Source organism: Convolutriloba macropyga, unplaced genomic scaffold (genome assembly GCF_964194025.1).
Source record: "Convolutriloba macropyga unplaced genomic scaffold, txConMacr16.3 SCAFFOLD_1033, whole genome shotgun sequence".
NCBI classification, from domain to species: domain Eukaryota; kingdom Metazoa; phylum Xenacoelomorpha; order Acoela; family Convolutidae; genus Convolutriloba; species Convolutriloba macropyga.
The window spans coordinates 41,792-69,175 of record NW_027453697.1 but is presented as its reverse complement, the minus strand read 5'-3'; the positions used below and the strand labels follow the sequence as shown (position 1 = coordinate 69,175).

Below are 27,384 nucleotides of genomic sequence, written 5' to 3'. Positions count from 1 at the left end.
CTTGGTATTCAAGCTGAACTGTTTATTCGCTTAATGACCCGGCGTTAAGTCCCAGAGTAAACCAGTACCGAATCCTGATATTTCAATTCTGTTTTTTTAATAATTGGCATATTATGTCACTTTTTAGCCTGCGCAGACAAAAATACAGAAACAGAATTTGCTGCTATGAATATACTCTGATCAGTCGAAAATTGCCTTCTTAGTTTTTCTTAGCAGACTAAGTTTGCAGTAATGGAAAACTCCGACCAGCACTTTTTGCAGTCTGTGGATATCATGAAAATTTTGAAAAAAAAAAAAGAAATCTAGGTGCTTTAAAAATGACTTTTATAGGCTCTTATCAAAAATATACACCAACAACAATGAACTGATTTTGGTGTGATTTAAATCAACAAGCTTAATCAGTAGCAATAAACTTTAAAAGAAAAAAACTTCTAAAAACGTTCTTTTTCTTATAGACACATAAATTTTCTTAGAGATCATCATCAAAACCATTATGAAATACATCCAAAGAGCTATAGAAAAAAGAGCACTAAAAAGTTATTTTTTGCTTCCATTTAGTGCGCCCTTTTCTGTTCTCTACTTTCTCATCTCATCGCATCTCTCCTGTTCCAGGATTAACAATCCATAGCGTGGAGTGGGATATACCCATGGATTGAAGGTGTTGCGGTGTGAACAAAATGACGCGAGAGGGAACAGACGTATTCCTATCGAAACAATTTAAAAATCATTGTTGAAATCCAGTGGAGGTAGAGAACTCGGGGTTCATCTAGAATACGTAATACAAAAGACAATTTCTTCAGCAAACAGTTAACATCTTAAAAATCATTTGAACCGAAATAATAAATTTTTTACTTTTATAATGAACTAAATTGAATTCAATTATCAATATCGAATAGTCTAATCAAATCTAATCTTGCATTTTTTCAATTTGTAGTTTTATTTCCAAAACGTTCTTTCCGCTTAATCGGATATATGCCCCTTCCCCAGTAATCAATCGGGGTTCTAAAAAGAAACCTACTTTTCTAAGAATAGGAGAGAACATACTTACTATGATACAGGATTCGCCACATCTAAAAGTTTTTTGATTGACGCCAATCGATTTTTTATCACATGCCACTAAAAAGAAGAGAGAGTAGAACAGCCAGGAAAAATTAGATCGATTTTGTTTCCCGTCCAACCCAGTGTTTTTATGACCCCAGTAACAAATTAAAGGGCGTTATATAGCACGTTACTATGCAAATAATTAGCATATGTGCCCGGTTGTGGCGCCAAAAAATATTCGCACTAAGCTGGGGGCCGAAGGAGAACAGATCCAAAAATTTCTCGTAAAAAACTGAGAAGCTCAGCAAAGGCAATCAGAATCAGCTGACATCAGAATAATTGCTCTCAAACAAAATAAGGTTTTCATTCATTTTTATCACACTTATTATGCTCTACAAAACCTCAGTAAAACTAAACTTAACCCTTTTTTATTGGCCTGATGTTTCATGAGAACTTAACTGACTATCAGACTGTCTAACAATTCGCAAACAAAACCACCCCCCCTCCCACCTCTCCCCCACCCTTCCCCCACACCTCCTTCCCCCACTTATCAGATCCAAGGATTTGATAAGTCCACCCCGCGGCCGCGGACTGCCGATTTCGGAACAAGGCGATCATACTGTCCCCCCGAACAATCGTATAGCTACGCCCCCCCCCCCCCCCAACAAGCGTACTACCCCCCCCCCCCCCCTCCATACTGTGATTTTGGGATGAGGTATGTGAACCGGGGCATTGAGTTTAGTCTGGCTCCTGGACTTGAGCACCTGGTTTCAATTTGGCCTCGAAACACGAAGAGACCTTTAGTACCTTCATGTCGGGCAAAACTATTTCACTACAGTAAAACCTAATCTGCGAAAAATGTACTGTATGTGCCCGGACCCTCGTGCCATAGTAAATCGGTGCTGAAACATTGTATTTCAGTTTTATATCGTCGGCCCAGAACTGTATCTGTTTTCTTCGGAGCTAAAACTAAGACATTCATACAAAATTCCATTACAATCTTAAACAAATACCATAAAAGTATGCAATTTCGGTCCAAATTTGTCAGATTCCAGTCACTGGTTGTGTATTTTTCGGGTTTTGGCGTGTATTTACTGGTTTTGGTGGGTATTTGTTCTAATCTTAAAACGTTTCCTGTAACTTTTTAAGCTTGTAAGTCATCATCATGCTCAAAAAGTGCATCGTCCAAAAATTCATTTTTTTTTTCGAAATTTTCACAATTTTTCATGATTTTTCCTATGAACGTCATGGGAATCAAAATCAAGGATACAAAGTCTATTTTTAATAAAAAAAAGTATCTATGAGGTTCTTACTACACGAGTAGTAATATGCTCTTAGAATACACTGATACAGTACTGGGCCGACGATATACCCGGGCCGAGGTTTTTACCCAAAAATACCGGGGAAATGAGGAATACAATGTTTTAGTACGGATTTACTATGGCACTAAAGTCCGGAACGAAATGGCACGAAATCAGTTAACAGCTGGGATATTTAGGGTGAGAAAATGGAAAGCATAATTTTTGTGCGAAAATCCACTCCGACATTCAAAGAGAAATAACTTCTATGATAAAATTGGTTATTGCGCTTGGAAAGTTCCATAACTACAATAATATTATTTCTTTCATGAGACAATTACTTTCAAACGTCTTTGAATTAAGAAGTTGACGTTTACGCGTTTACATTATTAACTGAAGCTTGACTATAACCGCGTGTCCGCTTTCGTCGCATTCAAAGTAAACAATGGAACTTAATCGCAGTTAAAAAATTATTTTTACTTAAACGCTTAAGCGCTTAAAAAAATTGATTCTTAAACAAATTTGATGTCCTTTTAACTGTTTCCACTTTTGTGTCAAAACCAAAATTTGAAGACTTATTCTGCTTATATCAGAGGACTATAATTTCAAATAAAGGTAATTATTTGTGTTTTTATTAACAACACGCTTTGGATCTTTTCCATATTCACCTACCCCCCCCCCCCCCACCCCACCCCCCATTTTCCCCGCAAAAAGAACGTGCGTCCGCCTGCTACCTGGAGGAGGGGGTTTAATAGGAAAAAAGATCAAATAGACTGAAACTTTCCTTTAGCAGAATTCAAGTAAATTTGAATACATCCATGATATCAATGCCAAAAAAACAATCATCATGGTTTTTTTTTATTGAATTTGAATAAAGATTTTTTAACTGAAGCTGTAAATATGCCACCTTATATATAGTTAGTACCATCAAATTGCCACGCAATCAAACGTTCGAGAAATTCGTGACATGCGTATAATCATCAGAATGCATATATCTGCATGTTTTAAATTTGACCTTTCTCTTTTGAAAAATTCGATAGCGTTGCAAGTAATCGGGACTGCTGTAAAAAAAATGATTTAAAGTTTTTCTGTCATTAAGTTTTCAAGCAACTTGATCGAGAAGGGATTCAAACGAAAATTTATTAATAAGCTATTTGGTCCAATTTTCAAGGTAGAAACCGAAGTTGTGGCTTTTGGATATGTGCTGTTTTGTACTTAAGATCTCTTGTAACCCATAGACAAATAGAAAACCGCTTAAATAAACAATTCAGCTAGCAAGATCACAAATGTAATAGATATTAACGTGAATACTGACATAGATTACAGAAATGATAGCACTACAGATTTGAAAAAGAACAATTATGGCACCCAAGTGGGAGAACTAGTTGTCAAAAAAAGCGGTAATGGAATTGCAGAATTAGCACCAAAAATTTTGTGTGATTTTCAAAGCAAAGCAATTTGAATCAGTGCTAGCTAGTCTTGGCCAGGTCTGACAAGTCTTAAATGTGTTATGATCATAGCTCTGAATCAGTACTGATACCTAGACATGGAATTAGACTTGCCCAGTACCGATATTGGCTTGGCGTTTGGTACGGGCATGCTTTTTAGTTGCTCGAAACATTTTTAGGCTGTGGTCCAAATCTCCTTATAATTGCTGAAAACTTATGCTAATTGTTGTTGCTGTCTCACACCAGCAAATCAAATTAGTTTAGTTTGCATACTGAACAAACTGCACGCCTAATTTTACCCCATAATCGTTGTTTTTTTTCATAAATCCTTGGCCTACAAAAAGCAGTTCTTGAAATTTACGTTTTTGCAAAAGTTATTGCTTTACAATAAATCAGTTAAGCTTTATGATCGCAGAAAGAATGCATATAGTTAAATGGTTTTGAAAATAGCATGATTCTCAAAAAAGAAAATCGACAACTTTATTTAAAAACATTAGTAATTGCATGTTTTTGTGAGATTTTAGCCGTTATTATCTCAGACATTACCTCCGCACAAACACTCCAAGAAATTGTATTTTTTTTTTAATTTTTATATTTGATATTAATCAAAAATCAATAGTGGCTTCAAGTTTTTTGATATTTTTCAATTGTTTTAAAAGGTTGAAAATATGTTTCTTGACGGGAAAATGTAACAAGACGGGAAAATTTTGGGACTTCAACAGTCATTTTTTTAATCTACTACTCATACAATGACACGATCGCTATAATTTGGCCCTCCTGGCTCAGAATTTATGAAAAAAATGTTGATGACGCCATAAAGGTTTTGTTTCACTTTGTTTTGCGGGGCTTAATAAACACAAGTGAACGATTCTTTTTTTGAAAAATATCAAACAGGTTATTGTTTCTTTACCGTGCAATGAAATCATAATAGTAGGTATGTTATAAAGCTTCCTGTTTTTATCACTGAATTTTGAGAGAAAAGATTGGACAGAGCAGAACTAACAAAAAAAAAGTTACTGGAAGGTTTCTAGTTATAAGCAATCAGAAACATTTGTGAATTTTTAGAGCATGCAACGTTCTTAAAATTATCAAAATACCCACGTTAAACCCGCGTTAATTAACTAATTGAAATTAGTTGAGTTTCATATTCTATTTTTTTTCTAGAATTATCTGGATTAATTTCTATGACACTGTGATCATCTAGAATTGGGACTTTTACTATCGAAAAAGCACATTTTAATTGACTTTGATGTGATTGTACAATATAAGGATTTCATAACAAATTTTTTTGTACAGATTAAAAGTTCATAATTTTTTTAGTCAAGCTAATCAAGACAAAGGGTTAGATCTATACAACACGCTCTGTGCGTTTTCTGTGCCAATATGTTTTTCGGCAGGGTGCAAGAGTTTAGTCATCTCTAATTTGATTCAACTCTATTTTACTTTATCTGAAATGAATTGGCTTGTTGAATTGATATTTTTTGCAAAGTTTCTTTTGCAAATTTGAAGTACGTTGACAAAAATTGCCCCACATGAAGACGCTCAACGAAAATGATCAGTCACCAATAGAACCCCTTCAAGCAGACTTGCTCGATTGAATAAAAGGAAAAAAAAAACTAACCAGCCGTTTTCAGTGTTTCAAAATTGTTCGACTAATATGGTGTGCTCGGTGATTTCTCTGATATTATAACCTGATCATAGAAAAGATCTTTGTTTAGAGTTTATTGTTTAGTCTTTAGGGACATCTTTTCATATTCTCTATTATCCGAATTCTTATGAGCTTTTATAACACCAACTTGGCTGAAATTTAATTTTCTATTTTCAGGATCAGATAAGCTTCTAATCAGATCTTATTATTTGCACACCCCAGACGTACGTGCCGTATTTTCAAATAATGATTTTCTGTGTGCTAACACCTGCTTTGTAATTGGGGGTGCATAACGTACGGGGCGCACAAAAGGAAAAGATCCCAAAAATGTTTTTAGTCAAATTTACTTGACTTATTCACTGCAGATGAAAGTGAAAAGGGTTGCAGGTAGCTCTAAGCAAGTAAGAACACATTACGATGCAGAGGTATACCCCAAAATTTCCGCCTTAGTAAAATTGGCTCGAAAATTAATGAACGAAATTAGGTGACATCCTTTGTATCTTACTTTTCGCAAAAGGGGTTCCGCCAATTTTGCGAAATAAAAGAACATTCGGTGCGAAAATTAGGTAAGAAATCTTGTAGCACGTTTCCGCTCAATTTAGGTATCTATTATTCGCGCGCATTTTGAGCATGCAATGAGCACTTTAATAAAGATTTAATTGAAGCCTTCGAAGCTTTAAAGTGCTTTAAATACATGCAACCACAAAAACTGATTTTTTTCCGAAAAATCCCTCGCACATCAAAGACTTTGTATATCAATGTGGGATTGGCCTATTTTCATAAGTAGTAACAAATAGTACTAATAAGTAGAAATAAGTAGTAATAAAGTACTATAAGTAGTAATAGAGTAGTAATAAAGTACTACTAGTAGTAATAAGTTAGACTTAATTAAATAAGTAGTAATTAAGTTAGGCTTAATTGCGGATTATATGCGAAATCGAGCTACATTGCGTGCGAAAAATCGATACATAAATGGAGCGGATGCGTGATACAACTCGCGCGAAAAATAGGTTATTAGGTTTGTACTTGTATTTCGCGGCTAAATTCTGGACACTTTTGCGAACACGGGATAAGATATTCCCTTTAATTTTGCCGGTTTCTGCTAAAGTAGCTATTTTCCGCAATATTGTTCCACTTTCAATGTATTAACATAGTAAAAACGAACACGAGATACGCGCATCGGGCATATCTGCCCGTGACGATTTGGGTATACCTCTGCATCGTAATGCATTAGCGTTACATAAGAAGAGATCAAAACTTAGGTAAAGTACAAAAATAATTGTTGATTTTAAGCGCACGTTGAAATATTGAAGCAATTATGTTCCAAATACGATTATTACCTATTTTTTTTAAGAAAACACCTTCACACGCACACTCATACATACACGCGGAAATACGCGGACTATAGGAACAAAATTTGGTCACAATTATCCACGATTGACGATAGTTAAGCAGTGGGCATACATGTGAGGGGTTTATCCGCTTTTAATCGAATTTGAACAAGTTTTGCTACTTGTCAGTGAGTGTTTTCCACACACACACGCTTATAAGCCTAATCTTAAAACATGAGCGCGGATATTGCTTACAAAATCGCGTATATTTGCTCAAAGAAAATATATGTTTGGCAACTTAATGTTGATTATTTTGTATCTAATTGGCTTATAGAATGTAAATTTCCGTTAGTAACTACAGGGTACTCCATAGCGCGGTTTAATATTGATGACAAAATCAATATAACTATTTTGACTTTTTCATCGATAAAGTTTTAATCGCGTCTAAGCGGTAAAAATAAACCGATCGGTTTAAAATCGGTAAAGAATCGTTACGATTTTCCGTATTTGATATTCCCGAACACCCATGCACAAAACTCGGAGTCAAAAATGCAAAAACAAACTGCTGGAAATTACTAGAAACTCGTAAATTGTTATAAAAATTCAAGAACTTGAATTAAAATAATGAAGAAACAGTAAAAACAGATGTTTTTAATGTGTCATATACTTTTAGGTTTGTTCCTTTAGTTCATTGCTCGATAATCAAGTCATTGGTCATTCTTGAAAGCATAGTACCTTTATTCAAGTCAAAAACTGAACGCGTTTGGTAACATATTGTGTATAATTCCTAAGGCGGAAAAAATATTTGACTCTTCCAACTACAGTTTAACTATTCCGTTCAAGCTGGAGCTATAATTATACATATTTAAATTCAATTCTTTCCATGGATTTATTTAAAGAACGTACGTAAACTGACTGATATAACTTAAAAAGAAGCTTAGAGATACCAATTCTGTTAACCATTAGCAAAAATTTTTTAAAAAAGCTGAACTCACGCATATGTATAGATAAATTGGAGATTAAAACAATATTAACCAGTACATTTGCTAAGAAGCGATCAATATCTTATCAACAAAAACTACAACATACGGTCGTATTTTATGCAAATAATAAACATGCATTTATATATTGTTTTGAAATTTGAAGTTTTTCGAACAAAATATTGTTTTAGCGTCAATGGATGAAATGGCAAATTCAACAAAGAGATTTCTCATTGTAAGAGCGAGCAACCATCAAACACAAAACACCCTAAGTCAGCTCTCTTTTATGGATCTAGTTCAACCCAAATTTTTCATCAATCTGGCGTTCTTCTACGACTATACAGTGCCGGAACGAATTCTGGAAGGAGCACTCGAAAAGTTGTTGAATCGGTATCCGGAAATGTCTGGAAGGTAAGTCCAATAGAATTATACTTTGAATCGGAGAAATGTCGAAAACGAACTACAGAATTTGACTGACTACACTCGACTAACACATCAACTTGAAAAAAGGCTTCAAGAAGTTAGGAATACTATTATTGTACAAAATGTGCTTCCTCGGCCAGTTTGGAGAGTTTTTGGTGTCTTTTCCACTAAATCCCCCATCCTCCAAATATATACACAAACTATATATATATATATATATATATATATATATTTATATAGATATACATATATATATATATATATATATACTATATATATATATATATATATATATATATATATATATGTATATAAATATATATATATATATATATATATATATATATATATATATATATATATATATTTCCCCCCCAACAAATTAGACCTCAATTAAACTCGTTTAGGTTGAATGAAGAAACTACTGCAATTATTTTGAACAATGCTGGTGCTGAACTTGTAATTGCTCAGGATTCGGAACTATCAATTGGTCAGCTTAGAGCAAAAAGCTTCAACGCTGATTTCTGCTCCAAAACATTTTTGCCTGAAGACAGCGAAGACGAAGAGGAGTTTCTGCTGAAAATAACAGTTCAAAAACTGGCTGAAAAGTCTGGCGTGATGATCAATTTCAGAGCCGGACATTTAATTTGCGACATCAACTCGTGTTACCTTCTGATCTCAGATTTTTGTTCTCTGGTTGCAAAGGAGAAATATCACTTTGAAGCAGTAAGTACAGTTAGATATACTATTTTTTTTTAATTCATAGACTTGTGATTCGACTAAATCAATTTTAAAATTTATACATATATTTTCAAAAATTCTCTGAACTATGTGTCAGCTTGACCTGTTTGGTGCTAGCATTTTCTAGTTGTCTATTGGCCAATAATTTGAGAAAAAACTTGTTATCTCACGAGAGTGTTTTGGTTTTTTTTTAAAAGCGGGAGTCTTTAAACCCGACTCATCATCAGGTAGACGTTTAATTTCTTCCTCTTCTATTCTTCAAAACTAAATAGCATTGAGATATCTGTGGGGTAAGTTTTTGCTTTCCTCCTGATTCACATGCTCTGCTCTCAAAATTATCCCTGAATTGCAAATGTCAAACAAATATTAGGAAAATTAATCAGTCTCAGCGAGTGCCTATATAAATTTAGATCTTTTTCTATTTTTCAAGTGGTCCTGGATAAACCAGGCCTAAAGTTTAGCCCATTTACAAACTAAAAGGAAAAGCTCAAATGATAAAACGTTATTCGACTAGACACACGTTAAATTGTTTTCTATGTGTTAAAAGTGGTGGGAATTCACGCATTAATAATTGCGCTCAATATGTCAATATAAGTATTCGTTCTAACACAGAGCTCCCAAATTTACACAACCCCATTTTTGTAGTGTAGGAATTTAATGCGTGGAACCGATACCAAAAGCGTGGTTTCGCTTTTAAAGCACTTTTTGTCTAATTTCAATCGCTGTAATTCTTTAAAACTTATACAATATACATAGCATTATACTTATATTATACTTATTATATTTACTTATTATACTTATAAATTATACTTATTATATATACTTATAAAATATATTCTTTGAAAAATCTGCTGTAGAAAATGCTTTCATTTTTTATAAAGTATAAAGTTTTTCAAATCGTAAAATGATTCAATTGCTGAGTTTCAGAGCAATAAATTTCTTGACATTCATTTAATACGTTTTTGACAGTAATTTTGATTTTTGATTGGTTATGCAAATCCAATGACTTGAAGAGTAAATAAAGTTTCTTCAAAAGATATTTACCCTTCACATATAACGACAAAGTTAAGGGAAAAGAATTATAATGTAATTGGAAACCTGGTTTTTACGCCGGGCATTGCTACTCATCGGATTTTTTCAATTATTTCGTACTAAACATAGACGAACACATCATTCAATAGGCAGAAGTTCACTGTTAAGATCCTTTGTTGCTGGTTAAATGTTTATTGCATCAAGTCAATATTTCTAACAATCTTGTCGTTCTTTCTAAGTTCAATAACAGAACTGGTCCTGGCGGTTTCCAACAAAATCTTAATGAAAAAATTTCTAACGAAGCTCCTGTGACATAATATATAAAAAATTTTCATTTTTCTAACTTTTAGTCCCAAATTCGGATAACTGTTGTTTTTGCAGGAATCTGGTATGCTCAAAACTTCCATTATTTTGACATTCTAACAATTGTTGTGAATTATAGACTTAAGACGATTTTTTTTTCTAGAATTTTACGCCAACAGAATGCAAAACTCATAAAGGCGCCTAGCTTTCAAAATACTGTATCAACGAAGTCAGCAAATTTTTTAACCTCGTTAGCTTGCAGAGCTGCATCTCGCGAAGTTATATACTAATGTCTTTTAAAAGCTTTTTCGAAAAATGATTTCAAATTTTAAAGAATTCTTTAAAACTTTGTTAATTGCATCAGTTCGTGCTTTTGATTTAGCGGAGTACCAAGTATCAGTTATGCGGTAAAAACAGAATACTTTTCAACTTTTCAAGAATTAGTCAAAACTTGGTCAGGACTTGGCTAAGACTTGTGAAGTCTTGAATTGGACCGTAGTCAAGATTATGAAAAACGGAAAATAGTTAAAATCTTATGCCAATTTAATAATTTCCAAAAATCTGGTCTGAAACATTTAAACTAAGATTCCGAGAGCTATTGCAATGTCATAGTAACACTAATTTTTAATCCTCGCTATGAGGAGTAGCAAAAAGACGCAATTGATTTTCCGTTTGAAGTTATTTTTGTTTCAAATACTTGACTATTTTCTCATTTTTGAGAACCAAGGGCAAATAATTAGGGCTTTGGAGCTCAAAACTCTCCTAAAACGAAATTATAAAAAACACTGAAATTCCAAATGCATACAAAAAGACGAGGCCAGGGTATGTGAATACCTCACAAATGGCAGCGTAAAGATGCAACATAAATTAATACTAAATAGTATCAGATTATATGTTTAAGCTAAAAAACAAGTTCACATGTAGAAATGTACGCAGGCAAATTATCTTGCAAATTATTTATGATCTGATACATTACGTGCTGAAAACGTCTAACCTGGTAACATACTCACAGAATCACAGAATCATGCCCTGAATTTTTTATGTCAAGATAGACACGGTGGAGTAGCCAATCAAGATAGACGTGCCAATCAAGACTGACACGGCGGATTGGATGATATTCATCAGATAAGAATTCTTGTTTTTTCACCCAATTTTTTTAAAAAAAATTTACAGAAGATGCAGGTTTTGATAATTTGGACTTCTATTTTTACTGTGTCCATGTTCTGGGAGGTGAACAGACAAAAGAGTCCCAGTCAAAATAGTCCGAACTAAACATAGAGTTAAACAAATGCACACCAATTAACACTGGAACCACTTAAGTTATTCATATAATTGCAATTCATTGAACAAATATTAAACTGATTAGAACATAGTTTTAGCCAAAATGTATTTTTTGAAACAACTTTTTGGTAAAATCCTCGTTCATATCAATTAAAAACAAAACATTTAGAAAATTAACTCATTGATTATGGTTGTTAATTGTTTCTAGATTGTTTTTTACAATTGTTTTGATATTTATTCGGGAATATTTTGTCTGGGACTACTTTGTCTGCTTTTATAGGACTATTTTGTCTGGAACTGTTTGTCTGGGAATATTTTGCAATTTGGGACTGTTTTGTCTGGGACTGTTTTGTCTGGGACTGTTCTGTCCGGACACGGTTCTGGGAGTATCCCCCCATAATCACCCTCCGCAATTTAGCGATAACACATTTTCGCAACCACTAAGCGCGGAAGCCATACTTTAACACGATGATTCACAATGTAATGTTGTTGTTGTTGTTGTTGTTGTTGTTGTTGGAGATTTACAGCTGTGCTGAAGGGTCTAAAGTCCCAGTCATCAAATTAAAATAATGTCCATTAGTTTCTACAGTTTTGACAATCGCAGGACAATTGCCAAGTGCAAATATTTCGCGCAGAAAATTTATTCTCGAAAAAATTCCACATTGTACGTAATATTCGGTTTTTCAGTCCAGATGGTTCCCTTAAGCTTATTAAATTTTCTAGGCGGTTTGCAATTCGACAGGTTTTAAAGGTGAATTCGCTGCGCCCTTTCTCTGTTCGAGTCTTCGTCATTTTGAAAATTTCGTTGTTCCTTGTTTCTTTCGTATGTACTTCAGGTAGCTCGATGCCGCTATTCTCTTCATTCAAAGCTTTTGAAACCAGCAATAGATCGTTAAGTTGGATAAACATTGGCAATGACAATATGTTTAGTAGTCGAAGCTGGCTTTTGTATTCTGTATCTTTATTTCCGTTATCCATTTGACTACCTTTTTTGAAACTTTTCCAGATTTTGAATTTCAGTTCTTCCTGCAGTCAAGCACGTGAAACCATACAGCAATACCGGCAGAATTAAAGACTTATATAATCCCAATTTCACAAACATGTTTACTTTATCTGCAAGATTTCGCTTAAGCATGTACAGAACTTTATTTGCTTTCTTCATTCTTTCTTCAATATGTTGTTTCCACGATACATCAGCCGACACGTGAATACCAAGATCTTTGACAGTCGTGAATTTCGCCAAATCTGTTCCCATCAATTTGTACTGTTGGTCTCTACCTCTGAAATTCAGATACGCACACTTGTCTGTTGCCAGCTCCATTTTATTTTGGATTATCCAGTTCTCAATCCCATGTAGATCATCTTGGACTTCCCAGTAGTTTCTTTGTACAGCCAAAATTTTAAGATCATCAGCGCAGATAAAGGGCTCAGAAAACATCCGGACATCTGGAAGATCGTTAATAAATATACAAAACATTGTAGGGCCTAGGAGTGAACTCTGTGGTACCCCGCTTGTTATATCGAGTATCTTTGAACTGGTAATGTCCACACGCATATATTGTCGTCGATCACTCAAGTAGTCGATTAAAATTTCGAGCAAACATCCTCCAACTCCAATGTCAATCATTTTTTGAATTAACTCATAATGTGGTACTTTGTCAAAAGCTTTTGAGAAGTCAGTGTAGAGAGCAATAATCTCTGATTGAGAGTCGTGATCAAGAGCTTCATATATTCTTTTGAGAAACAGCAGCATATTTGTTTGCACAGATCTTCTCCTTACAAAACCATGTTGACTCTTAGTTAGGAAATTTTGAAAATGATTATACAAGGCAAGATGTATACATTTTTCCAGAATCTTGCTGTCAATGTTCAATAGTGAGACAGGCCGGTAGTTTTCAACTTTTCCTCAGTCTTCTTTTTTGAAAATGGGCGTTATGGCAGCAACTTTCCAGCTATCGGGTATTTTCCGCAGCCTTTTTATGTTCCGAAGGACAGAATGCATGATGTTGCAGAGATTCTTGCTCGTCTTTACGCAAAAAACCGGAGGTATACCGTTCGGTCCTCTGGATTTTGTGGCATCAATATCATCCATTATATTTCTGATTGTATTCTTCGAGATGTCAAAATTTGTAAGAGAGGGTTTCTGTACTTTGAAATATTTCAAACTGAAATTAGTTTTTGGGGAGAACACGGAGTGAAAAAATTGATATAACATATTTACTTGTTTGCATCGAAGTGAACTTTGCTTGGTATCATTCATCAAAACTTTGGGCAGGCAGGCAGATTTGTTTAGGCTTTTCAGATGTTTAAAAATTCTGTCTGTATTTCTCGATCCCAGTAAATTTTCTTGGTACACAACTCTGTCTTCTTCAGCTGAATCAGTGACTTGGATTTCCAGTTTTAGAACCAACTGTTTTCTGTAAGATGTTGGTTTACTCTCCAATAAACATTTCTGTGTCTTCAGCTTAATAATCAAATTTGGAGTACCACAGGAAATCCAAGGTGGCAGTGATTGTCTATGCCTTGTTCTTTTCGGGACATACAAATCAAAAATTCCGTCAAGATACCTTGTGAATTCTTCGCTCATTTTGTTGATGTTGGTGTAACAAATTGACAGGAACGGTTTTTCAACAAGATGCTCGTTTATAGCGTCATAGTCAGCATTCCCAAAACTTCTAAAGTTCTGTATTAATGGTCTTGTTTCAGTAACTGGGTTTTCTAAGGATAGACGAATAGCTTCATGGTCAGTTAGATTATAGATAAATGGAAAAGATTTGTCTAATTCAGCGGATAGATGACAATTTTGATAGAAGGCAGAATCCAAGATGTTGTTTCCACATGTCGGGAAGTCGATAATTTGCCGAAACAATTTCTCTTCAAACATTTCGATGACTTTGTCTTCATTCTCGTTGGTACTATACAGTGTCTTCCAGTTTGCTTCTGGAAAATTAAGGTCTCCACAGATGACAATTGGTTTGTTTTTAGGAGTGTTTCTCAGGAGCAGTTGGAAGTCCTCTATCGTGTATCGATATGAGCTTGATATGGGTGGATTGTAGAACGCATATAGAAATACTTGAGTGTCATTCAGAGTAATTTTACACGCTACACATGAGTTGGGTAGAGTGGAATTTATCTTTTCAGATATCAGAGTATTATTCACAGCAATGAGGGTACCTCCATGCGCATTTCTATCTCCAATCGTGGCCCTATCACTTCTATAAATATTGTAATCGTTAAGAAAGAATTCGGAGTCATGAATGTTATCGTTCAACCAGGTTTCGCATAGACATAGAACATTATAATCTGAGTTAAATACTGCATTTACGAATTTTGATCTTCTTTCGTTTTTTACTAAGCTTCTTATATTTAGTTGGAGTATATGGAGAAAGCCTCCTAGTCAGTGGGCATTCTGTACATCCACTTGCACTTTGACCCCATCATTGTAAAGTTCAAGATTTCGAATTTTCAATTTCTCCTTAGGTACACCCCCGTCAAGCAGCTCCCTTCGCTTTTTTAACATTTGATTTTCTTTCATTGCGTCATCCCTCGACAACGCTGGCAGCATGTAAATGTTTCTTTCGACCAAAATATTTCTGAATTCTTGACGTTTTGCAAGAGTGATTCTTGTTTCGTGTTCATTTGACAAGGTTACTAATACCGCCCTTGGCTTTTTTCTATCATTTCGAAATTTTCCAAGTCTTTGTATTTCCTTTACATGTGCATTTGCACCTATCTAATTGAGCAGATCGTTAACTTCATCGTTTGTTGGGACAAGATTTTCCCCTTTTGTTTTACTAGGATCCTCAGGTATCCCTTGTATTCTTATACATTTATTGATATTGTGACTTTTCGAGTTTTCATCAGTTTTAAGTCCTTTAGGTTTTCCTGAAGTAGTTTCAACAGCAACGACAGCAGCGTATGTTTTTTTCAACTTTGTCACACGTCATTTTCGTAGCATTCCCAATTTTCTCATCCACTAAGTCCGTTAATCGCCTTTCCATATTCTTCAGTTTTTCCCCAGCATCCAAGCTATCGATTTTTTCAGCAAATTTTGCCAGGGTTCGACAACGAATAAAGTTATCCTTTTCATTTGGTTCAATACAATTATTGCAGAGTAGCATGGCATTCATACTAGGCTCTTTAATGCCAGTAATTGCAGCTGGAGAAAGAGCTGTACATTCAGGAGTCAGATGCATGTTACAATTACATGCCACACAAGTATAACTCTTTTCGTTCGCGTTAACGGCCTTCTTGCAAGTTTTACAATTTTTCCCCATTTCGTGTTATATTGTTTTCTGAGCAAAACCAAGGCACTTAATCGCTAGGAATTTCTCAAAAAATAATCTTAACGACTGGGACTTTAGGTTAAAAGTTCTGATCCTGACCAAGGAACTTAATTTCTAGGAGTTTCACAGAACTTAAACTAACCTCAAAGTTGATTATTTGTTGGCGGAGTTTTTCTTTCGTTGTTTTTGGGGTTTGCTATTTTTCTTTTTGCAAATTCGCTTCAAATCACCGTTGTTTCGTACGATTGAGAAGAGCGTTTTCATTTCGAGAAATGGATCCAAGTGCTGCTTACTGTACTTCTTCAACACTTTCTTATCCTTTTGCTTTCGGCGAGATAAGAGATTCTTGATTAAATGCAACACTGGTATCTCAGTTTCTTTCAATTTGTTGTAGACGTCAGGAGCGCCTTCTCTGACACAATAAACAATTCCAACTATATCAACCTTTCGTTGTAGACGTTCGATTTCAACTTTTAATTGATCACCGTTGAGGGGTGTTCTATTATCGCTTTTTGGTCTTGTTACCGTATTATTGATAATATCGTGCCACAATATAATTTTGGTGTTATTTTCAACGTATCGCAATCAATTTTGTACTATCTTGAACTTATCTTTAGCGTTTGGTTGTAGATTGTATCCTGGTTTCGAGATGACCTTCCCTCTGACTCGTTTTCGAATGTTATCCCACTTCTCCAGAAAATGATGTAATGAGCTAGCTCCAACAATCAACATTAGAAAAGGGCAACCACGGCTACCCTGACATTCAATTATATCTGAAACGTGCTCTTAAACTGGGGGTGCATGACATGCTAGGAGAGGGGTTTGAACACCGATTTTCACCAGTGTTGAGGATAACGACGAAAAAACGACAATCTTTTGCAAGAAAGCGGCGTTTTTGTCGTTTTGTCGTCGTTTTCTTTGTTTTTGTCGTCGTTTACTTGTTAGGAATGATGGTTTTTTTTTCGTTTTTTGTCGTTTTTTACATCATTTTTTAATCGCTCTTCTCAATGCAAAAAAGCGTTGAGTTGGAAGAAGACGCTGAATTTTTGTTCATTTGATTCGATTGTTGGATGTTTGTTTGAATTAAATTATTCAGATACACAGATCTTACTAGAGTATTGTTTTTAAAATAGATGTTCATATGAGTTCTTTCTAATTCTTCATGAACCAATACCTAACTATTGAGCCAAGATATACTTCAAATTCAGGTCCTAACTAGGTGACAATTTTAATAGGATTTAATATAGGTGACGGATTTAATATAGGTTTTTGGCCACCGAATCAGATTAAAATCAGATTAAAGTAATTTTTCTCCTAAATCAGAGAAGGTTTAATGTGGCTCACAGTAGGCAAGCCAGATAGGTGGATTTTGATAGCTGACTATTTTGCAATTCTCAAAAATATGGAGTTTTTTGTTATTCGAATTGGTCTAACCACTTTTTATCAAACTAAAAATACGTCATTGAAAACGGAATCATTGGAAGAGGCAAAGTTTGAGTAGGACATTTTTTTCGTAGAATCACGCGTTTTCGGAACTATGGTCTAGACCTCGATATACAAAAAGGCCATGCTCGACGAAAATGGGTATGATTAGACCATGGTGGACGATGCTGCAGCTGGAAGCTGGATTTTTCGTTGGCGTAACTGTTGTCATCTGATTTTATTATATATATTCTATCTTCAGATCACCCAAGGCAATCGTCTTGATTTGGCTGTACCATCTGGAAACATACCAGATGCAGAACTTTCCGATGTTGCCACCTTCGATTCTGTTGATCAAATGACCTCAAAATTGAACAAAGAGTTAGAAGATCAGAGTAAAAATTCAATTGTCACTGTTACCCTAACTTGTGACGTTTTAAATCAGAAACAACTCAAAACCGATATCTGTAAAACCAGCATTCATCAGACAAAAACAAAGAACAATGGCAAAATTGTGTCAATATCGACCAATGATTGCATTTTAAGCTTAATCCACCAAGCTTACATTGAAACTAGACCGGAAAATGTGGATGTAATATGCAGCGGATCCGAATTAGTCGAGGTGCTGGTGATCGAAAATTAACCGATGGTCATCAAATGATAAAATATATTTTCTGGTCAATCTAGACCATAAATTGGTATGATCATTCCCTATATAGACCAAAACGACCGATGATTATTTCATGTAGTTCTTAGCTTTAATTCGAACTGCAATTCGATCTGTAATTTTATCTTCTTTTTTACCCCGTGAAACGAAACTTGTTACACTTTGATAATATATGCATGATCTTGACATCCCTAGTAAAACTTTGAAAAATGTTGCCAAGAAAATGAAGCGGAGAAAATTTGAAACAATTATTTCCTATCTTGATACTCTCGATCTTTCTTAAATATTTTTAAACATCTTGACCTGTACGTCAGCTGTAGAAATGTCTGATAACATGAGCTTAAAACTCTGTGTTTTAAAACATATCTCTAGTCTAATCATTTGTTAAAAGAGCAAGTCTAAGATTCACGTTGTTGGACAAAAGATTCAAAGTTTTTGTTGCAATTTTGGCGGTTTATTTGAATCATCTTGAAAGTTGCAATAACATTGGCAACATGCTGCAAGGGCACAAAGGGGGCATCAAGGCTTTTGGGAGGCATCAATTGAAGTCTTTTGTCATCTTCTTTGAAATTTGCTCTGAAACTGTAGGCTGAAATGTTGTCAATATCTTCAGTACATCAATTTGTGGGAAAGGGGTAACTCACGTTGCCTAAAACCGGAGCGAGAGAAATCGAAAAAAAACTACGGAGAAAAAACGCGTGCGAGACCGGAAAAGGGGCGAACGTCGTTTTTACCTTTACGACTCTTGTTTCTCCATCTCGTCCTGGTGTTGCTTCCATGACTCTTCCCAGTGACCAGATGCCTCTTGGTGTTTGGTCTTTTAGCACCCAAACGATGTCGTCCACTTTGAGCGGTCGATCGTTGCTGTTTGACCATTTTGACCGTCGGCTAATGGTTGGCAGATACTCTTTCACCAAGCGTCGCCATATGTTGCTCATCAGCTTCTGCGTGTTCTTCCATGTCTTCAAGCTTGCAGGTTGCTGGTCTCCAAATTGTCCTGGTGGCAAGCTATTGAAAGGACGCTGGATGAGAAAGTGGTTTGGAGTCAAGGGTTCCTTGTTGTCGGGCTGCTCAACAACGTTAGTCAGTGGTCTCGAGTTTAGGACTGATTCTGTTTCCTTCTTGATTGTTAGGAAAGTGTCAAAAGGGAGTTTTCTGGATCCTAGAATGAGGAGGAGCGTTCATTTGGCGCTCTGGATCAAACGCTCCCAGACACCGCCAAAATGAGAGCCGTATGGGGGATTGAATTTTCACGTTGTATTGGCTACTGCTAAAGCTTTGTAGATTCTGTCATCGTCCAAGGCTTTAACAGTTTTATTCAGTTCTTCAGAAGCGCCAATGAAAGTTTTCCCGTTGTCGCTGTAGAGAAGTTGGGGCTGACATCGACGACTTCAAAATCTTCTGAAGGCATTGAGAAACGTATCTGTGTTGAGGTCTGGACACGTTTCTATGTGAACTGCATGCGTCACCATGCATGTAAATATCAGACCATAATATTTTTCTGTAATGCCTTTGGAATCTTCGATGTAGAAAGGTCCAAAGAAACCTACACCAGAATTAGCAAAGGGGAAATGTGTTTCTGCTGTTGGAAAACGAAAACTGGGTAATGGTGCCATAATTGGTTGAATGTTTTTCGTGTCAAAACGTTGACATAAGAAACAATGAAATCGTACGTTTGCTAACGCTTTCCGAAGGCCAATCACATGGTAACATTGTTGAATGAATGCTTTTGTTGGTTCTGTGGACTGGTGAATACATATTTGATGGACATGCTCCAAGTACAATCGAAAAATTTTGTCCTTGGCGTGCAAAATTGTTGGACAATTTTCCAGATCCAGCTGTGTTGGTGCATACTGCAATCGACCACAAGATCTGAGTAATCCCTTCTCATCCAACAGCGGATTTAAGCATCGTATTTTGCGCTTAGAATCTAGCTTGATTCCACATTGTAAGGAATTAACGGTCGAATGGAAGAAACTGTCCTGAGATAATTTCAGGAGATAATTTCTTGATAATTGAATGTCTTCAGTTGTGTATTGGTGATTGCTCATTCGCATTTTCTTTGCACGATGAATTAGGTTGAAAACTGTTGCAACTGTCAGAATAATTTTGTTCCATGTTGAGAATTTACTCGGATCGACTATAGGTTTAATTGTCTTGGGACTTCTCGTGACTGCCGCACATGTTGCGCGTGGTTTGTTGATCTCATTCCAGGTCCACTCCTTTTCGCAAAGAAGTTGGGGTGGACCCAACCATTTCTGCTGAATTTTGTTTTTCTCAAGACCGCGAGTTCAGCGGTCGTCGGTATTGAGATAAGTTGAGATGTGATGCCATTGCTGGGGTGAAGAACTTTTTTGAATTTCTTGCAATCTCTTTGAAACAAAAACGTTTTGCTTCTTATTTGAGGCTATCCAGTCCAAGACTACTTGACTGTCGGACCAGAAAGAATTTTGGTCGAATGTCATTGTGGATCAGTTGTAGAAGGTGCACTCCTATAACAGCGGCTTCTAGTTCCATATTTGGCACGCTTATTTGTTTAATGGAAGCAACTTTGCAATTTCCCATGAGAACACATGCTTGTGGCGGAGTGGCTTGACTATTGGTTGTACGGAGGTAGGCAACGGCTGCCATAGCTGCCATTGAGGCTTCCACAAATATATGAAGTTGGCTGCTGGTGGTTTTGATGAAAGTGTGGACAGTTCTTGGTATTCGGATTTCGGGCATGGCAAAGTAACTGTTTCGGACTTTCTGGAGGGAATTGTGTAGTTCTTGTGGTTTTAAATCATCCCATTTTCTTCCAAGTTTCCAAATCTGCTGCAAAACCATTTTTATTTCAATTATCAGAGGGGACAGCAGACCGAAGGGATCAAAGATTGAAGATACCAAACTGAATATTTTTGTTTCTGTGTACAATGTTGCATCTTTAGGAAATTGTTGTAGGGGAAACATGACAAAATCGTCAGTTGTTATGTTCCATTTTTGACAAAGAACTCTTATGATCTCTTTTGTTTCGTCTTTGTCGTCGGAAGAGATTTCAGCGGGTACATCTGGTTCGTTTGTTACAAATTTTGTCAACCTGAAGCCACCATTTTTCAGGCATCTTGTTGTCTGTGATATGACTTCTTTGGCTTCTGAAAATGTTGGCAGGGAATGGATGTAGTCATCGATATAAAAAAGGTGTTTAATTGCATTCAAGGCGGCTGGAATATTACTTTTGTTGTCTTCTGCACATTTATTGAGCACATAAATTGCGCAAAATGGTGAACATGTTGCGCCGAAGATTAATCTATTGAATTGGAATTATCCACTGGAGTTGTCTATCATCCAAAAGGAAACGAAGGGCAGACTGGTCTTCTTGTCTCACGGCAATCTGCATGAACACTCCTTCGATGTCTGACAAAACAGCAACCGGGTGTTCTGTGAATCTCAACAGAACTCCAACTAACTTATTCAGCAAATCAGGACCAGTTAGAAGATTTGAGTTCAGTGATTCACAGTGGAATTTTGATGCTGCGTTGGCAACTCTTCTCACTTTTCCGGGATTGTTTGGATTAGTGACTGGATGATTAGGTAAGTACCATATTGACCCTGGAGTTGGTGCTTGCATTTCGACTGGCTTGACAAAATTTTTATCCAATTCTGTTTGGTTGTACTTCTGATTGAGACCGGGATCGTTTTGTAGTCGTTTTTGTAGACTTTTTAGTTGACTGACTGCTGAGAAATAGTTATTCTGGAGTTTTTTACAGGTTTCCAAGGAAGGCCATCTGATATCTTTCACCGTTGTGACAGATGGTGTTTTCCATTGTTTGCACAGCTAATTGGTCTAGTGAGCTGTCTTCATTCTGTTTGGGTAATGTATCCTCAGCTTCTATTTTCCAGAATCTTTGAACCAATTCGTCCAATGGTTCTTCTTCAATGTCTTTCCCGCAGACATGGTAAATGAATGGTTGTCGCGGGTGCTTGTTTGAGTTCATTGTTTTAGGAGATAGCTCGTACTCTCCAGCGAGAGCCAACCAAGCTTTGTTTTGACACTGAATGGACGCTTTTTGCTACCTTGGATAACGTTGACTGGATATGTGAAGGCAAACGTATTGACACCAAGAAGGGCGCCTATTGCACCGTTGGCTATATCAGGGAAATAAATGTGACTAAGTTCCTTGAAGGTGTCGCATAATTGATTGAGTTCAAGAACGTTAGCGGGTGATACATTGAGGCATGGCGTGCTATAGGCTCTTGGAATGCTGAATTGCTGATTGATTTTGTCAAAAGGCGTTACTATCACTGTTTCACTTATTTTGGACAGTGGCATTTCATGTTCAGTGTTCAAGTACAGCAGAGTTGTTGATGCTTGTGCTTCGCAGGGAAGCGCAAGGAAGCTAGTAACTTTATCCAGCAGGAAGGTGAACTGGCTTCCCGGGTCGATCAACTGGCTTCCCGTCGATATCAAACACTTTACTTCCGTTTACAAGTGAAACTGGTAGTGTTTGTAGTTGTTCATACCATTCAGGAGGAGGAATTGTATTTCGGTTGATACTGAAGTTTTGGCTCGGATTCGAAGCATTCAAATGGGCGCGTTGAATATTTTGTTGCTGTGATTGTTGTTTACCAGAAAACGATTGAACATATCTCGTGTGCTGGCTCTTTTTACTGCTGAAAGTGTCAGTACTTTTGTTTTGATTTTGTTGTTGAAAGGATGGCTGTGTTTGTTGGCTTGCTAGAATTTGTGTCGGCTGATTGCGATTGCTTATTGAGAAAGCAGCGGGGCGAAATCCGTTACATGTTTGGCATCGTTTTGTAGATGAACATGACTGCTTAAAATGTTTGTTGCTTAAACAGTTCGAGCAAAGATTGTTCTTGCTCACAATGTCATACTTTTGGTCTGGTGAACATTTCTGTTATTCAGGGCATGTTGCGAGTATGTGACTTCCTTTGCCTTAATCGAAAGACTTGTTTGACTGATCAGCATCTATACGCGGAGGAAAGGGTGGTTGACCATGCTGGTTTGCAGGGCGACTTGAGTGCAATGAATTCTGTTTCCAATTGTTTTGTGAATTTTTAGAATATTGATTCATAGCATTGCTGTTCCTATTATCATTGTTGTTGTTAATTCTGCTAATGTTAATATTGTTTTGACCGAAAGTGTTCCAATTATTAAACGGCTTATGAACATTTTTTCTGTTGATTTTGTCGTATACTTGGGCCTGTACTTCAAGCCACTTCTGAAAATCAGAGACGGTTGGTTGATTACCAATTGATGTTATTGTATACTCTGTCCATTTTATCAGAATATTATGTGGAAATTTTTCTTTTGCCTTTTTCATCAAGGTTGAACTTTGCAATTCAGCTTTGAAGCCTAAATATTCAAAAGCTTGCACTAATAGTTTGAGAAAAGAAGCGAAAGATACAAAATTCTGTTTGTTGTAGTCATTGCTCGGACGCCAGGCTTCCAGTTGATTGATGAAAGCATTTACAACAATGCTGTGATCTCCAAAGTGATCCATAAGCTCTTTCAAAGCAATCGCGTAGTAAGCTGGGTCGCACGAGTTGGCTTGGATTTTTTCTTTGGCTTTTCTTACGACCGAGTTCTGTAAGTATGTTATACGGTGTGTATCCGTAAGGCTAGTATTATTGTGAACTAGGTTGAAACTAGGTTATCCTCTCATGGTATTTCAGTGGGCTACCACTGAAATTTGAAATTGTTATTGGTGGAAGTTTAATGGAATTTTTGTTTGTGTTTTGTAAATTACCAAAATTATGTTTTAAAACATATCTCTAGGCTAATCATTCATTAAAAGAGCACGTCTACGTTTCACGTTGTTGGACAAAAGATTCAAAGTTTTTGTTGCAATTCTGGCGGTTTATTTGAATCGTCTTGAAAGTTGCAATAACATTGGCAACACTCTGAGTCCATGAAACTCTTACGTTTGTTGAAACTTCCACAATGTGTGGCTAATTAGCTCGCAAAATTTTGGAGCTAATCTTGAGTATAATCACCTTTGGTAACGAAATCCTAGCGACAGATTTAAGCAGTGTAGGTTGAAGTGTAAACTCTTGTTTCTATTTGTTCTGTCAACAAAAGAGAAAACGGTCTTGCAAAGTTTAAAAGTCGCCTGCAGTACTACGAATGAAGTACAGAGAACATGACATGCAGTGAGAAAAAATTGATAACAGTGGAGAATAGAAAAGAACGACCTACCAAAAACCAATGGCAAAATTGATTAGGAGGCCTTTCCCTCAACGCTGAAATTGATTTTCTAAAAACCCAAATTTTATGAAATTTTTTGTTATTTCATATCCTTTGCAAATAACTGCACACTTTAGAATGACGCAAAAAGAAAAATATTACTGATCAGGTTTTCATACAATTGGAGGCTAATTTGGTTTCTAATAAAAAATGAGCATAATTGTCCAACCGAAAAATTAACAATATTGGGAATGAAAAATCAAAAGCAGTCTATTATGGTATGTTTTTGCTAGAGAAATATTGACGAAGAAGTCACATAAAAAAGGTAACGGATGAAAAATTGCAACCGATACTATGAATAGTTTTTTTATTTTCCACATGAAGCAACAATTTGACAATTTTAATCCAATGCTGCAAACAATGAGATTAGACAGCTTTTGGCTCCTCTATAACAACCAAAGAAAACGAGGTTAATTACAAATTTAAACAGACCAAAAATTTGGCGAAGAAGACATGCTTTAAGTATCGAAATTAAAATCCTAAAAGAACAATTTATCTGTTTTTTTATTGTATCTGAGCGGCTTTGGAGCAAAAACTCGGGAACCCTTTCTTCAAAAATTTAGTCCAGTTGGTATCTCAGAAGAAAATTCACAATTTTAGTAGAATACTGGATAACAATTTCGGGATAAATGCAGATGGTGGTTCAAATTGTACTGCTCAGTTTGGCTCAGTCGAATTGTGTACATAGAGATTAGTAGATTTTTTTAATATAATTTTCCAGAGCTTTAGACATTTTAAATAGGAGAAAACGAACAGCGTCGAAAAGAATCAGAATTAAAAAATGGTTGTGTCATATTGAGTTGTGAAATAAGTCCGAAAGTTGAAATAGTAAAACGAAGTTTTTATTGGACAGAAGTCATTCTAAACCTCAAAATTAAACAACCAAAAAACAAGGGTTCTCCGAAATAAAAGTTTCCGCGAAGGAAACTATTATTGAAAAATAACCTAAATTTTTACACCCCTCCTCCCTCCTGTAAGGTGCTTCTTCCTAAGGGTCGATTAGCATCTAAAGTGTAATGATGGTGCTTCTATCATTTGTGAACTCGATAAAAAAGACAAGTTTTCTCCGGTATCAGAAAGTCGTTTATTTACCTTTCTTAAGACGATCGATAAACATGATAAGTTGAAACATTTCTTCGCTTCCATTAGGAGAACTAAACATTTATCCGAGTCTTTGTCCCCTCGTGAAAACTCCCCTCTAACATTAAAAAGTCTAACTGTGTACATTTTGAATATCGAAAGATTAGCAATGATATAAATAATAAAAAGATATTGGAAAAACCTTAGCCTTAGGTTTTCTTGATTCTCCTTGTCATTATTCTTTTTCGATAGTTCTTTTTCGATAGTTCGTTCAACGTTGTTCCAAAACAGGATTTGCTCCTTCCTGGTGGCAAAGAAAAAACCGTAAAAAATAGGATGAAAACAGACAAGTTTCTTTAATTCAGAAAATAGGCAGATAAAAAGCATTCAAGCACTTGTATAAAAATTGTTTTAGTCTTATCAAAATTTGGATCTATTCTGTTCGGCCCCCCAGTGTTTTTTTTGACCCAGTTACGAATTATATGTTGCTATATAGCACGCTACTATGAAAGAAAAATAGCTCGTGCGCATGGGGGTCATAAAAATTTATCCTCTCTAAGCTGGGGGGGGGGGGGGGGGTTGGGGGGGGGGGGGGCGAAGCAGAATATATCGCAAAATTTATATAGTTTCGGTAAATTGGGTAGCGTCGCGTAACTTTGATAGATAGTTACATAGATAGATATAATGATACAACCTATACATCTCGGTCAGTCTATAAATATCCTCTCAATCTATCATCTCTGCATTTGAACCGGCACTTCGACCTCGAACAGGAATACCCGTCAATATCGGTGGCAGTCAACGTCCGACAAAGACGAAATCCGAAAGTTCCAGTAACTCAATTTGGTAATTTATCCATCGCTACCCTGACTCGAGTTACCAAAAACAACCCTGATACTGAACTCTACAGAATCGCAACTTGCCATCGAGACGATATTAACAAAATTGACGAGAATTATTGTCAAGCATATGTCGATTTTATCGCTGGTTCAAATGTTTGTCAACATGCGTGCTTTTTCGACAGATCGGCACTTCGGGTCACTAACTGGAACAAATTATACGATTGGTATGGGTCCACCAGTTTAGGTCGAGGACCTCCGCAAAAAATGGTTTTCCTTAATCGGGAAATCGATAGGATGTGTTTGGTTATGCCTTCGGAAAAAGTCGGAGATATTGAATTACATATTTCACTTCCTCAAGAACAGATGGAGAAATTTAAAGATCACAGGAATGTGAAATCCTATTTTTATATGAACTGAGACTATGGCTGGCTTTAGGGCCATAAAAACTGAATCAAACTATTGTAAACATGTACTTTGGTTTTTTTAGTGCATTATTTATTACTTTTCATAACTTTTGTTTTTCCCAAGTCCAAAATTAGTTTAGCTCTTTTCAGTAGGGTTAGAAGATAGCCATATATCTAGCAATCTTAGCAAACGACCATTGGCTTGGTAAAAGATTATATAACTAAGATTAGATATTGACCAGAATTTTTGATCGTGCAATATCTTATCAGAGATTACACGACACTAATTCCACAGAATCAACCCTTAGAAGATATTAATTGAATTTTTTTTTTATTTTCAAAATTATTACCAGGAATTGTAAGATTTTATAAAAACTTACAAGACAAAGTCACGTTTTTAAAATCTTTTAATATGTGATTTTCATCTGCATAAAAAGTTATACATTGACCGCAACGCAGTCCGTCGTTAATATATTTTCCCTAAAAACAAAAAATAAACTTTTTTTCTCGAAATAATTGATAATTAGCAACGGACAACGAAGTGTTTCGTGAAGCAAGATGTTGGAGTGAATGTCTTCTGCCCATCTCTACCCGTCGCTAGCCAAGAGAATGAAACAACTGGTTGGCAACAGTCCAGATCATCAAATCTACTGGATGACCTAGTAACGACTTACACCGGTTAAAATTTTTTTCATATTGAAAACTGTTTCTTTAAATTTGTACTAGTGGCAAAATTTTGATCTGAGTGCTGCAACCCAACACACCGATTCGCCGAAACCTTGCAGGGAAATACCGGAAGCTTAATTTTTCCTGTAACCACGGCAAGGAACCCGATGATCTTAGTTTTTCAATTAAATTTTCTCAAAAAAATTCTCACTTCACTACCTTAGAACAAATTTTTGTTTTTAGTTGT

At 35.9% G+C, this 27,384-nt stretch overlaps 1 protein-coding gene across 3 annotated transcripts; it reads left to right on the top strand.

The window, feature by feature from the left end:
• Positions 1 to 2,736: 2,736 nt before the first annotated feature.
• Positions 2,737 to 26,497, top strand: LOC142358480 (uncharacterized). Of its 3 annotated transcripts, none has more exons than XM_075409875.1 (5): positions 2,737 to 2,954; positions 7,938 to 8,157; positions 8,577 to 8,895; positions 17,497 to 17,856; positions 25,999 to 26,497. In XM_075409875.1, the coding sequence occupies exons 2-5, from the start codon at positions 7,943 to 7,945 to the stop codon at positions 26,482 to 26,484; spliced, it is 1,380 nt and encodes a 459-aa protein (XP_075265990.1). In that variant the 5' UTR covers positions 2,737 to 2,954; positions 7,938 to 7,942; the 3' UTR covers positions 26,485 to 26,497. The 3 variants fall into 3 exon arrangements, with proteins under 3 accessions (XP_075265990.1, XP_075265988.1, XP_075265989.1); XM_075409873.1 differs by lacking the exon at positions 2,737 to 2,954 and adding an exon at positions 7,601 to 7,668; XM_075409874.1 differs by lacking the exon at positions 2,737 to 2,954 and adding an exon at positions 7,757 to 7,856.
• The last annotated feature ends 887 nt before the right edge of the window (positions 26,498 to 27,384 follow it).